At 41.6% G+C, this 12387-nt stretch overlaps 1 protein-coding gene across 4 annotated transcripts in view; it reads right to left on the minus strand.

The window, feature by feature from the left end:
• Window positions 1-12387, minus strand: part of slc12a5a (solute carrier family 12 member 5a) — a 133273-nt gene that overhangs the window by 26062 nt on the left and 94824 nt on the right. For all 4 annotated transcript variants that reach the window (XM_035152608.2, XM_035152607.2, XM_035152610.2 and 1 more), the window contains exon 4: window positions 616-762. In XM_035152608.2, the coding sequence (XP_035008499.1) occupies window positions 616-762 (147 nt within the window). The remainder of the gene's footprint in view (window positions 1-615; window positions 763-12387) is intronic.

A 12387-nucleotide genomic window follows, 5' to 3' on the forward strand; every position in this document is an offset into this window, starting at 1 on the left:
AAGAGACTGAACGAACTAATTAGGAAGGCCGGCTCGGTGCTGGGCTGTTATTTAGACTCCACAGAGGAGGTGGGAGAGAAGACAATTAATTATGACCAAGATATTGACTTCCCAGGAGGAGTGGAGGATAAAGATCATCTATCACAGTGTATATTATTTTATACTATACATTTGATAAGGTGTTACAATTTATACACCATCAAGTGAGGAACCATTCAAAATAACCAGGTGGCTGTTTTGACTAATCCAGTGACTTGATCTCTGGATATCAGACCAATCAAGGACCTTCATGTTATAATAATTAAGAAAATCGCTGGTCAGTGATTCACATCGTTGCCGATAATGACCTAAACTAGTCCCAAGGGTCTTATTAAGAGATAGCTGTGATAAAAAATGTTAAACCAAACTTCTCATGATAAAGAAATGACTATTTTCAGATTCTTTAATCCTCACCAGCAGTGTTGATAGTGACAGGAGGCTATAACATGCTGCTCTCCATTTTAAAGTGACTCTGGTGCATTTTTAAACATGTGAACTTCTAATTTTAAACCAGGCCAAACCCCCCCCAGTGTGCTTCAACAGACGGGCTAAGGGAAAAGTAGGTAACACACTCACCGTGGAGCAGCACATGAAGACAATGACGAACGTCCCAATGACGCCTCCGATTCCCACCAACCAGGTCATCCTGAGGAAGAGGATCACACCGAAGATGTTCTGGATGCACGGCAGATAGACGCCCATCAGAGTGCCGAGCTGGGGGGCCTGGTGGAGGACAAGGGGAGAGGGTAGTGCAATAAGAATTCAAACTTGGGAAGGATTCATGAACCAGTACGGTTAAATAATGCACTTTACTTTCACCATGATTGTTCTGTTCCTTGAAATGACCTGTGAGTGTATGGATGAGGTTTGAGTTTTAGTAGAATTTTGCAGCTTTAAGAAGACAAACACCATATTCCCATAACCCCAACACAGCAGATGCAAAGTATCAACTAGATTTGAGCCTCTTGATGAAAGTCAACACACCAGCCGTGCATGCTGGAAAAATACAGTGGGCAGATTTGCAAGAGTTTATGTGGCTTCTCCAAATGTCACATTCAAAGAAAACAGGATAAAACAATGCAAACACGCTACAGACACTTAAACTGACATTAAGGCCAAACAAACACTAACTTGTTTGGAATTGTAATATGGGGATTTGGGTTGAAATAGATGCTCCACATTCCTCCCCCCCTTCCTCCCTCTGTTGCAGCTTCATAATACTTTGAGGGTGTCAAGCATTTACACATAACTGCACAGGAACACACTGTATTTTGCAATTCAGCGCCTTGATTAAAAGGCTTACAGTACTTCCGACTACATCACATACAAAACTTTTAAATAGCCCCCTTTTTAATTTAATTGTTTCCCACAATGCTTTCTGTAAATCCTCTGTTCATTTCCAGAACAATAATTACTCTGAGTCCAGGAAACAAAGAAAACTTTGACATCACGAGGCAGCCAGGGGACCGGTCTGTTCAATGGATGGAGGAATTATTTTATTCCTTCCCAGGTTTTTTTGTGTGATGGATTTACTTAAGTTGGTTTTGCTGCAGTGTTGTTGCCCCTGGTGCGGATAAGTGGACAAAGAGGGAGCTGTTCTGTACGTCCTCATACAGAATCACTTTCAAGGCTTTTTTGAAAGAAAGTACGCACCTGACGTACGTAACTGACAGAAGATATATTTTGTCGATCTTCAGGTTGATTAATAGGAATTTTCTTTTCCTGAAGTCTTGTGAGATGTTCTTTATGTGTGTGTGTGTGTGTGTGTGTTTGTATGCACCTACTTGTTTGTGTACAGTGTATGAACATGTTCAGTGGGTGACTGCACCCTCGTGACGGTGTGTATTAAATCTGAAGGACACGTCGTCCGACCCTGTACATAATGAAGAAAATTTCATTTTCTGCCCAAGGACAGTTTGGCCAATGCAGGGTAATTATGCCGATATCCAGACATGACCCATTTTACCCGGAGAGGGCAAACCTTAACAGTCACATCATTACCTCACCGATAACACTGCGGGCACAAGCCTCCTGTGCTGCAGCTCGGTGCTTTAATTCAGACAAACAGGATGAATAGTGGCTGATTGGCTTATTATTTAAAGTCAGTGAAGACGTTGAGGATTTCTCCCAAAAAGGTTCAACGATCAAAACCTAAATGAAGCTGCTTACTTGAGCAATTTTAGAAAAATGGAGATTTCAAGCTCCACCAGGCTACACAACTGAGAGCTTACTGAATCAGGCTTATTTATTATTTTTTGTTATGTCACCTTAACACTCATAATTTCAGGGGTGGGTGCATATTTACTGTATTATATTATAGTTAGACAGTTTGGGAAAGCTGCCCACACTTGCTTTTGATGAAGACATTGAATCAACTCTCATGTCTCGGTAAATACAAGGCTGCAGCCAGTTGCTGTTTAACAAATCTGAAAGTTAAAATTAAATTATTTTTTGGGGGGGGGCCAATGCTGATAATAAACATTTATATTGTGTGATATATACAGTTTATATATTCTACCTATTGAAAAAAAATAAAGATTTGGTGATGATTCCTTAGATTCCTTAAGACAAAGAAATGTAATTTTTGTCTTGATTGGTTTTGCTGCATTGTTTATTGTGTAAAAGTTTAAAATGCTGATACTGATGTGTCTGTGAAAGGCTGATATCGGCCAATATATATGAGCCAACGGATAAATTACTCGAACTCTACACGTTAGGTCAATGTCGGCTTAATCAATCAGTCGAGTTATCGTTAAAAACTTTTTTTAGCTCAAAAATTGCATCATGGAATAACAATGTGCTTTGGAGAAAACCTTGAACACTTTTTATTTCCTCTGTGGTTAAATATGCTGCAACATGATTGACACTACACAAGACGGAGAGAATTTTAAAACAAAAAAACAATGCTGCACTCGGGAGTGACAGCAGATGCTGCATTCATAATCCAGACTTTTAATGAAATCATCCTGACAAGTGGCTGACATCAAACGAATAATACTGTGTCTGATATGTGATTTCTATGGAGAAGCTCCTGTTCCAGCTTTAATAATGTGCCGTGTCCCGAGTGGAGAAGAGAGAACATGGTCCAAAAAGTCTCAGAGATATAAATTCACTGTGACTGTGTCTTTCAGTGTGTGGTAGACACACGATTTTTCATCATCTGCTTGTCAATTATCTAAATTAATTTTTTTTTATTTGTAAATACTGAAACCCTCCGTCACATGTTGGCAGTTTACAGCCTGTCAGACTCACTTTCTCAATGGTCAGTTTGAAAATGTAAAGTGTAAATTTCATTTACTAGTAAGAGTAATTGTAAGAGGAAAAAATACCGTGTGAATACTTCATGTATAAAAGAAGACACCGGAGCCTCGTCATGCTAACTCCATTACACGGTGTAATAACAACAGGCTTTCTAGAGAAGCTTGGACACTTTGTTATTTCTTTAGTGGTTGGTTATTAAATTCGATGCAACACGATGGGCACTTCACAAAAAAAGTCCTGCACTGGGAAGTGACAGCAGATGCTTCATTCCTAATCCAGACTTATAATGAAATCACACTGAGAAGTGGCCGACATCAAACGAACAGCACCGTGTCTGATGCTACACTATGTGATTTGTTTCGCTTTCCAGCTCTAATAATGTGCTGTTTGCAGAGAGGAGAAGACGGAACAGGTCCAAGCAAGTCTCACAAATGTAATTATCTCCTAATTTTCTTTAGACAAATGAAGCGCAAACTCACACTTGGAACTGTAGTGAATTCGTCCGAAAACATCTGATGCAGCCGAGAACAGCAGCAAGTACTTATAAACATGTTGATTTACATCATATTATATCAGATCCATGTATTTGTTACTAGCACAAATACTGCATCACATGTTTCTCACCGTTATGTAACTTTAAGCATGTATACTGCAGCATCTCTGAATGATACACAACTAATCTAAAATTTAAAAGAATCTATAGTCTCTTCTCACATGCTTGATTATACGTAAAATGTACGCTGTATAATCCTCATTTACAATCTGCACTGTGCAACTAACTACTGCTAAGACCCGGTTACTGACACATTCAGTATTAACAAAGATGTCGAATGCAGTTTCTTTCTCACAAAACGTCTGTAAAGATGATTCTCTTAAAAGTTCGAAAGCTGCATCGTCTTCTTCTCAACTGCCTTTGTCGCCACCTTTCTCTACAGCACAACTAGTGGTGAAAAGCTCCAGAGGAAACCTTTAAAATGACACAATCCTGAGCTTGGATGTGAACACTGAGGCAATATGCAGAAGGGGGTGTTGATGCAAACTATAAATCAATGTCTGTTTACACGTCCGTCAGAGAATATATCTTAAACCCTCTCAGTAATTTGCAGGTAGGGAAATTGGAAGGTTCAAAATGGCGACTGACTGAGCAACATAGTCAAGGTGGAGACTGAACTCATCTGTGAATTGCAGCCGTGGCTGTCGGACATTTTAATTAGCAAAAGAGCTAAATCCATCATATCAAATCCAGACCTTTCATATCCTCCCCTCAGGTCAGATTCAGTTTTCTGAAAATCAAACATGACAGGTTTAATTTTTCATTCATCAGCTCGTGTAATTAATGGTCATGCTTTTTGGTTTCCACACACAGTTTGGCACTTTATCTTGTGCCGTGTGTCTTTGCCTGTATCACATAAATCTTGTGTTTGAAATTATGAATAGAGTCTGTACTCTCTTGATGTTATTGTGCTGATGTTTGACTTGCTGCATAATAAAAAATGAACAAACTCAACTGAACTAAACTGCTAATTTGATATTGTTAGTTTTATATAAAAACACCTTTTGTCACAACTTTGTCATCATTTTCTATGTACGTGTGTGTGTGTGTACAGTTTCTTTTCCACGTAGCTGAAACGTAACCTGCAATCATGGCTCTTTTACCACTTAATCTTCACAGGAGGAAATCTCTCAACCTTCAGCCTCGTTGTGCTTTAATCAAAGATCAACGGCTGCTGGAGGGATCAGCGCAGAACAAATCTCGTCCGTCTCTGTCACCTCCCCCACTATATGATAATGATGTGCACAGTTTGTCTGTTGTCTTAGCTATGCAAATGAGACGGTGACTCACTGTGCCCTTCAGTGTGTGGCACAGAGGACTTTTTCATCCTGTGCTAAATAAAGTTCTTTTATTTATGAATACTGAAACCCTGAATGGGCTCAGTCCCATTAAATTACATTTGTATCCTGTGAGAATTCAGAAGAATATTTGTCCTCTCTTTGCAGTTTACTACCTGTCAGGTAGTATTTCGTCAGATACTCTAAAGTTAGTTTAAAAATGCAAAGTGTAAAATTAATTTACCAAAAGCAGTTTCCACCTATTCCATTTTTACAGTGAATATTTATCAAAGTTAAAGTTTCCTTTTTTTAAAAACTGATAAACAATTGATAAAAAAAGCTCATGTGAGTATTTCTGAATGAGACAGCAAGCTTGGGGGTGAATTTCCTTCTTTCTGACAGAGACAGGAAATGTCACTACTACTCACAAATAACATAGAAGAAACTATACGCTTCTTTAGTGCCATTTCTTTTTCTTTTTAACTTGACCAACGTTCATAGGCTGCTGGGCTTTTGCAACAGTTGCTGTAAATATTCAACCCTTTACAAATAAACTGAAGTAAACCTGCCATTTCATAGACCAGAGAATGGTTTATAAAGATAGTTTTGTGTAGTTTTTCCTCCCTCTTCAGGGTTGAGGGGTTAAGGGCAGAAGATGTTGCAACTGTTGAGCTTAACAAATAAAATCTGATTGATTGATTGAGAATGTTTGACCCCAAATACAATGAAACCTCTGAGTTGCTAACATGACAATATTTAATGTCTAACTTTGTTTGAGCAGTTTAGGAGCAGATGTTTGTAGTCGCACAAAACTAACATTTGTAGGCAGGGTGTTGAACGACAAACAGGAGGAGGTACACAAGGTCAGTAAGTCAGCAGAGAGGGTGTCGGGGGTGTAAGGGTAAATTTTACCTCTAAATTCTTTCCTTCTCACAAATCTCCCACAGTAGCAACGCTGTAATTAAAAAAAGACTGAGTTTCCATTGGCAGGTCCTTCAGGGACTTGGTGTGTAAGACACATTAGCAGTCAGGTGTTGCAGACTGAGAAGGTTTCCCTGTGATCAGCACTTTGTTGTTAGACCCCAAACTGCTGCGCCTGCACAAAGTGGGCTGAGGTCAGTTTGTAATAACAGGTAAGTTATTAAAGGGAACACCTGTGAGCTTTTATTGAACAATAGCAGACATTACACCTTCAAGTGGATGACTGCTCTGTACGTCCTTTCAAGGTGGGGGATTCTAATTAAAAAAACAAAACTTCAGTGACTTTGTTACGTGAAGTCAAAAAGGTGAAATTGCATTTTTCTATTTTTTATTTGAGTAAACCTTTTGCAGTTTCCACTTCAAACACATAAATACATCAAAACAGATAAAAAAAAGAGTTGCCCGAAGAAATATACATCTATATAACCTTCAAAGATTGTTGATTTGATCAAAAAGAGATAAGGAAAAAAGCCTTTCTTTGTAAATTCACAGAAGCACATTAAGATTGGACGGTGGGACCTGAAAGAGATAAAAATCTTTTGGCAGAATAATTTGTCAGAGAAGCTTTAGGTCCTCAGTGACTTATTTTTGCTCTGTTTTTCTTCACATGTCGACTTAGAGAAAGACCACTTTAACAGCGCGCCTAAAAATTGCAGATTAAACTAATCTGCACTGTAGTATTACAATGAAAAGGTGTTTATGCCCCAAAACACTCGAGAGTAATACACGCAAAACTGGCACTAACCCTCTCCAGACTACAAAATGTCATTTTCATTCCCTGCCTGCTCCCCCACACAATGGAGAATCAGGCTGCGTGTGTTGGCCCCGCTGTACGAGTGTCTGTGGTATTGCACAGCTGAGTGATACATTATAATCCACACTCAACAACAGGCAGGCTTTGTTAAAACAGTGTTTGTCTGCTGGAAATCCTGTGTGTTACGTAAGATGAGCAGACACAGATAATAGACACCGATTACACCGAGTCTGAGGACCTGAACGCCTGATAAAACAGCCTCTCTGCAAAATAATCTCCAAAACTAAAAGAAATTCAGGTGAACTAATGGAGGCTTCTAAAGACTTTACATGGAGAAATAGTCTGAAACTGATGGACCGCTTGCGTGTGCGCCGAATCAATGACCCTGTTGAGGAAAAAGGCTGAACGCTTATTGAAAACGCTGCTTTTCTATTTTCATTCAATTGGCATCTCATTTGTTCATTTGCGCATGGGGATTGCAGTCCTCCCTGATAGTGGTCACACACACACACACACACACACACACACACACACACACACACACACACACACACACACACACACACACACACACACACACACACACACACACACACACACACACACACACACACACACACACACACACACACACACACACACAGAATGAGTGTCTGTTTAATGGGCTGGGAGCGAGCAGTGTGATGATTTCCCTGGAGACGGAGCCACCGTGAGCAGAGGGAACAGTGGCTGCTGCAGACACACAGGTAGGCCTGCGTGGCACCACTGGACTTGGAAAGAACAGCTGCCCACCGACCCGCTGGGAAGTGTCGTCACCCCCGCTGAATGACTGGCTCAGGTGCATTAGACACACAACAGGACCTTTCAGTGCATCTGCTGTGGCACCTACTTCAGATTCGCTGCCTCCTGCTCTCCCACCACTTACCACTCGCCTTTCACCGGGGCCGGAGCTTCCACTCTCTCCGTCTCTGCACCACCCACCAGATGCACTTCATTTACAAGATCCACTGAGCTCTGAAGCCCACTCGAGCAATATATAAACATGGTGCATAGAAAAAAAGAAAAATCTATCTTGCTTCAAAGACTGTCTTCACTACAATGACATGGAAATAACATTGCTGCATTACATGTTCAGTCACAAAAAATCTACGTTGAAGCTTCCTGACAAGAAAGCTCTGAAGGCAAATGTAGAAAATGCAATGACGCATAACCTCTCAGCAAAAAGGTTTGGGTGGATGATTCAGTCAACGAAGCGTGTGACTGTGACATGGGGAACTCAACGATATCACCAGACAACATCGATACTGGTTGTAGTGATTCAAATTTGAGTAAGGCACCTGTCTGTAAATAGATTAGGAAACAATTTCTCTTAATTAGCGTAAGGTTAGGGAAATGTGCTCACAGCAAATAAAACACCAAAATCATTTGGTTGAGATTAGAGGTTAGGTTATGTTTTCTTCAGTGCTTGTTCATTAGCAGGATTATTTGCTGGAGGGTTGAGGTGTTGTCAGGGAAGAACCCATTACATTTTGGTGTGGATCCAAATCAGGGGGGGGTTCACTTTTCACTTGTTAAGCCCTACGAGACCCTAAGAGATTTGTGATTATGAGCTATGCAAATAAAACTTGATTGATTGATTAACTGACTTTCTTTTACAAAGAGAGATTTTCCACATATTCGTTGATTTGTCTGGGAATATTCATGGATCTTGATGAAAACCATCATGTTTAGGGGACTGCATAGTGTTTATGAGTGTGTGCCATTTGGTGCAGATCCAAATAAAAAACTAAATTATTATTTCTAGGGCTATTTCTTGATGTAACCAACATTCTTCTACGTGCCTGTCTACCATCATGACGCTCCATAAAAGGGCATCTGAATTCACACTGACCTTTAGCTATGGAGCTAAATCATGAAGTGTTGAATTGCCCAAATCGACTTTTTACCAGTTCATGTTCTGACTCCAACCAGCAGTCAACACTGGTTTCTTTTAACCATAATGGGAATGTCTTCCTATCAAGAAGTAGGAGTAGGTTTTGTAGCTTAAACTTCACCAAACCTTGATCACAGAGGTGGCAGGTCAGAAAACACGCATCAGCTACTGATGTTCAGTTTATGACAAATGATGTACGATGTGAAATTGCATGTTTGTTATTTTCCTCTCCTTCTCTCTCCCCCACACTCTTATCTCCTCTGGACATCTCCTCAACTGCTGAGGCTAGCAAAGGTATCACACTTCCTCTCCATTAGACGTTAGGGGTTTTTAGAAGAGAGGAATTAAAGAGGGAAAGGTGAAAGGAACTTCATATCCTTGTCTAGCTGCAGGGCAGAGAAAATGAAAGAGAGAGGGCAGGGGAGTAGGGGGGGGGACGGGACGTGGGGGAGACTATACGGAGTTGCAGGAGAGAGGAAGGGAAACATCCAGGCCCTCAGGCTCTGGGACTCCCTGCCAACCTGCATGGGCTGACAAAACCAGCGTCATCGCTTAAATCACTTTTTTTATGATCACCAGCAGAACCAGCAGCTACTGCAGAGTGAAGTCCCTGCTGACATGTAGTCACATTTTTATTAAGTTGTTGGAGCTGCATGTGTCTTTATTGGCCAGCTCTAAGCAGCAATGTGGGATCGCATCAGTGAATACTCGGTTTCAATTTCATATTTTCTAATATTTTGGGGCATGTCACCTTTATAGATAGTGGGCGAGAAATGGGGAGAGAGAGAGCAGGGAAGACGAAAACCTATGGCTGCAGGAGGACTTCGAACACACGGCAGCTCATCCTGTTACGTTTCAATTTCAGATCAGAGCATTTCCATCCAGTCAGTGTTTGTAGTGACGATTAATTCTTCACGCTTTCAGACATGCACTGAACTCCGGACCTTTTCTAGAGCGGCTGTATGAGCGAACGTAAGATCAAGTCAGTCGCTCTTGTGAGAATACAGAGAATTCACAGCGAGCACGGGAGAGCGTTGATGGTGTTGATGGCGTTTCTAACACATGACGGGCGCAAAGCTGAAACAAAAAGAGAAAACAAACATCTCAGGATGAAAAAAAGAGGAGCCATTTGTTTGAGAAAATGTCGAATTGGAAAGACAAAGGGATTTAAGAGTTTTTGGTGATACGCGCCGACGCCGTTGTTGTAAACAAAAACACGTTATCTCCGCAGCAGAATTTGTGTTATGTAAGAAAAGACACAATCGCATTTTCATTACAGTGGAGGGAGAGGCAGAGGTGTGGGGGGGAGTGGGTGAGGAGGGTGAGAGGGTGGTGGTGGTGGTGGTGGTGGGAGGTAGTGACAGCGAGGGAGGCAGACTGGGAGGTTGTAACACCATCTCCACGCTCTGCTGGCCAAACAGGAGCTGATAGGGCAAATGTGTTTCTGCTCAGGTGTGCTGAATTATTAAACAGACAGCGAGAGGAGAGGCCAGCGAACATCAGCCTCCCTGACCAGCTGTGGACGAACCAGTCACTCAGCGGTCAGCACCGTGTGTGAGTGAGTGTGTGCATGTGTGTCTGTGCATGTGTGTGTAAAAGCGTTATTCACTGGTTATCTGTACAACAGCCAAAAGTCCTCTGTGGTGCTGAGGCCTCATCACCTCGAAATAGCGGCTACATGTGTTACTAGAATATTCTAGGTTAAAAGACCCCACAAAGCCTCATGTGTTGCCACCAGTTATGAAACCACACTATCCAATTCAAGCCTGAAAGTCTCCTTATCCACTAATGGACATGTTCTTGTGAACAGAATCTATATTTAATCTGAAGGAGAAGACAGGTGAGTCGAAAATCGAAGACTTCATCTACGAATAAGCCACAGTTTGAGTTAAGAGAAAATAAAGCAAAAAGTTAAGATATAAATGGATTATTATTCTTATTCAGCTCAATCTTAAAACAAGTTGGGGGGCGTCTGAAGGTTCTGATCCAGCCCTTGAATTTGTATATGTATACGTTTTTCTTTTATACAAATCTATAACATATAATGAAGATTTTTTTATCTTTTCAATTAGTTGTTTCAAAGGGAAATGCCAAAACAGTCTGAAGATGCTTGACCTGTAATAGACTCAAGGTGCAAAAGCAAAGCAGAAACAGCCAAATAATAATAATAATAAGAATATCAGTCCTTTACAAAACAGAAACCTCCACTAAGCCTGTTAGCCTGGAGTCTTCGCTTAATGGCCGGGCTGTGAAATGTCTGTTTTGCTCAGTGATGAATATGCACGCTGCTGTAATATATAACATGAATTGACATTAATCAGGGCACATCGCTCAGAAGGCTGCTGATGGGAATACTGATCCGATGCACCAGTCTAATGAGAGGGGGAGGGAGGGAGGGGGTGCGATGGCGGGAGACGAGGACGAGGAGGGCAGAGCGGAGAGAGCAGGGATCGTTAAACACCCGGAGAGGAAACAACGTTTACGTGAGGGAACATTGCCCTGAAAAAAGCAAAGGCAGGGAGCGTATGGTTTTCCTGTAACTCTTGGCGAGAGCACCTGTAAAGAAAATTACTTGATAAGAGTAAATAGGTTCATGGTTTGTTTTTAGTTCATTCATAAGATCTTATAGAGATAATACTGCTGCGTTACTTCGGATTTTAATGGGACTAAAGAAAAATATAATAAACCAATGCAAACTGACCATATTTACCTCGGCCTGAGAGGTTATTTTTTCACCTCTGTCATTTCTGATAATGAGGAATATGAACATAACAGACCCCTCAGATCTTGAGGAACCAGTGTCCTCTTCTTTTGTCCCTTTTGTGAGTTTTAAGCTTCCATATAAACCCTCTTGCCTTCCTCTGTTAAAGGAATAAAGTCAGAGGAGAGAAAATTGCGGACAGATTAGCTGAGACTGGTTTCCATCTTAACCTGCGCGACCTCCAGACTGCTCCCTCATGTCACACGCCAACCAAATCTCTAATCTTGGCTTTCACACTGCAACAAAGACAGAACGCTGCCTTGCTCTCGCTCTCTCACAACTCACTTACTCCCTCACTCGAGGGAGCAATGATGAAGGAGATGGAGGGAGAGGAAGAGGAAGAGGAAGAGGAAGAGGGAGTGGAGTGAGAAATAGAGAGGGGAGGCGATAGTGGGGAGGGAGAGAGGGGTCGCTGTGCGAGCGATAAAGCGCCACAGGCTGCCTTAATGAAAAGCCTCTCGTGGCGATGGAGAGATTGCCTGTGGAATGGACCTCTGATTGGAGAAGCAGCAGCTTGCTGTAGCGTGTAGACTAATTAAAGTATTGAAGGGGGTTGAGGTGACAGGGGGGTGATTAGACCTGCTCCCAGGGTTAGCCACGCCGAGGAGAGACAGACAAATACACCTAAAAACTGGGCGAGCTGGGATAATGGGCGAGCTACAGCACTAGCAAAGTGTTGAACTGATGCCGAATTCCCAAGTGGAGACTGTAGCTGTCTAAAGATGCTACCTGCACCGCCTGTGCAATCAGGACAAAACAGAAAGTAGCTTTAAAACCCTGTTCGAGGGCTGAGTCACGCAAATTACATCCGTTCTCAGAAATAGTGTC

The sequence above is a fragment of the Hippoglossus stenolepis genome, chromosome 3 (assembly GCF_022539355.2).
Source record: "Hippoglossus stenolepis isolate QCI-W04-F060 chromosome 3, HSTE1.2, whole genome shotgun sequence".
Lineage (NCBI taxonomy): Eukaryota > Metazoa > Chordata > Actinopteri > Pleuronectiformes > Pleuronectidae > Hippoglossus > Hippoglossus stenolepis.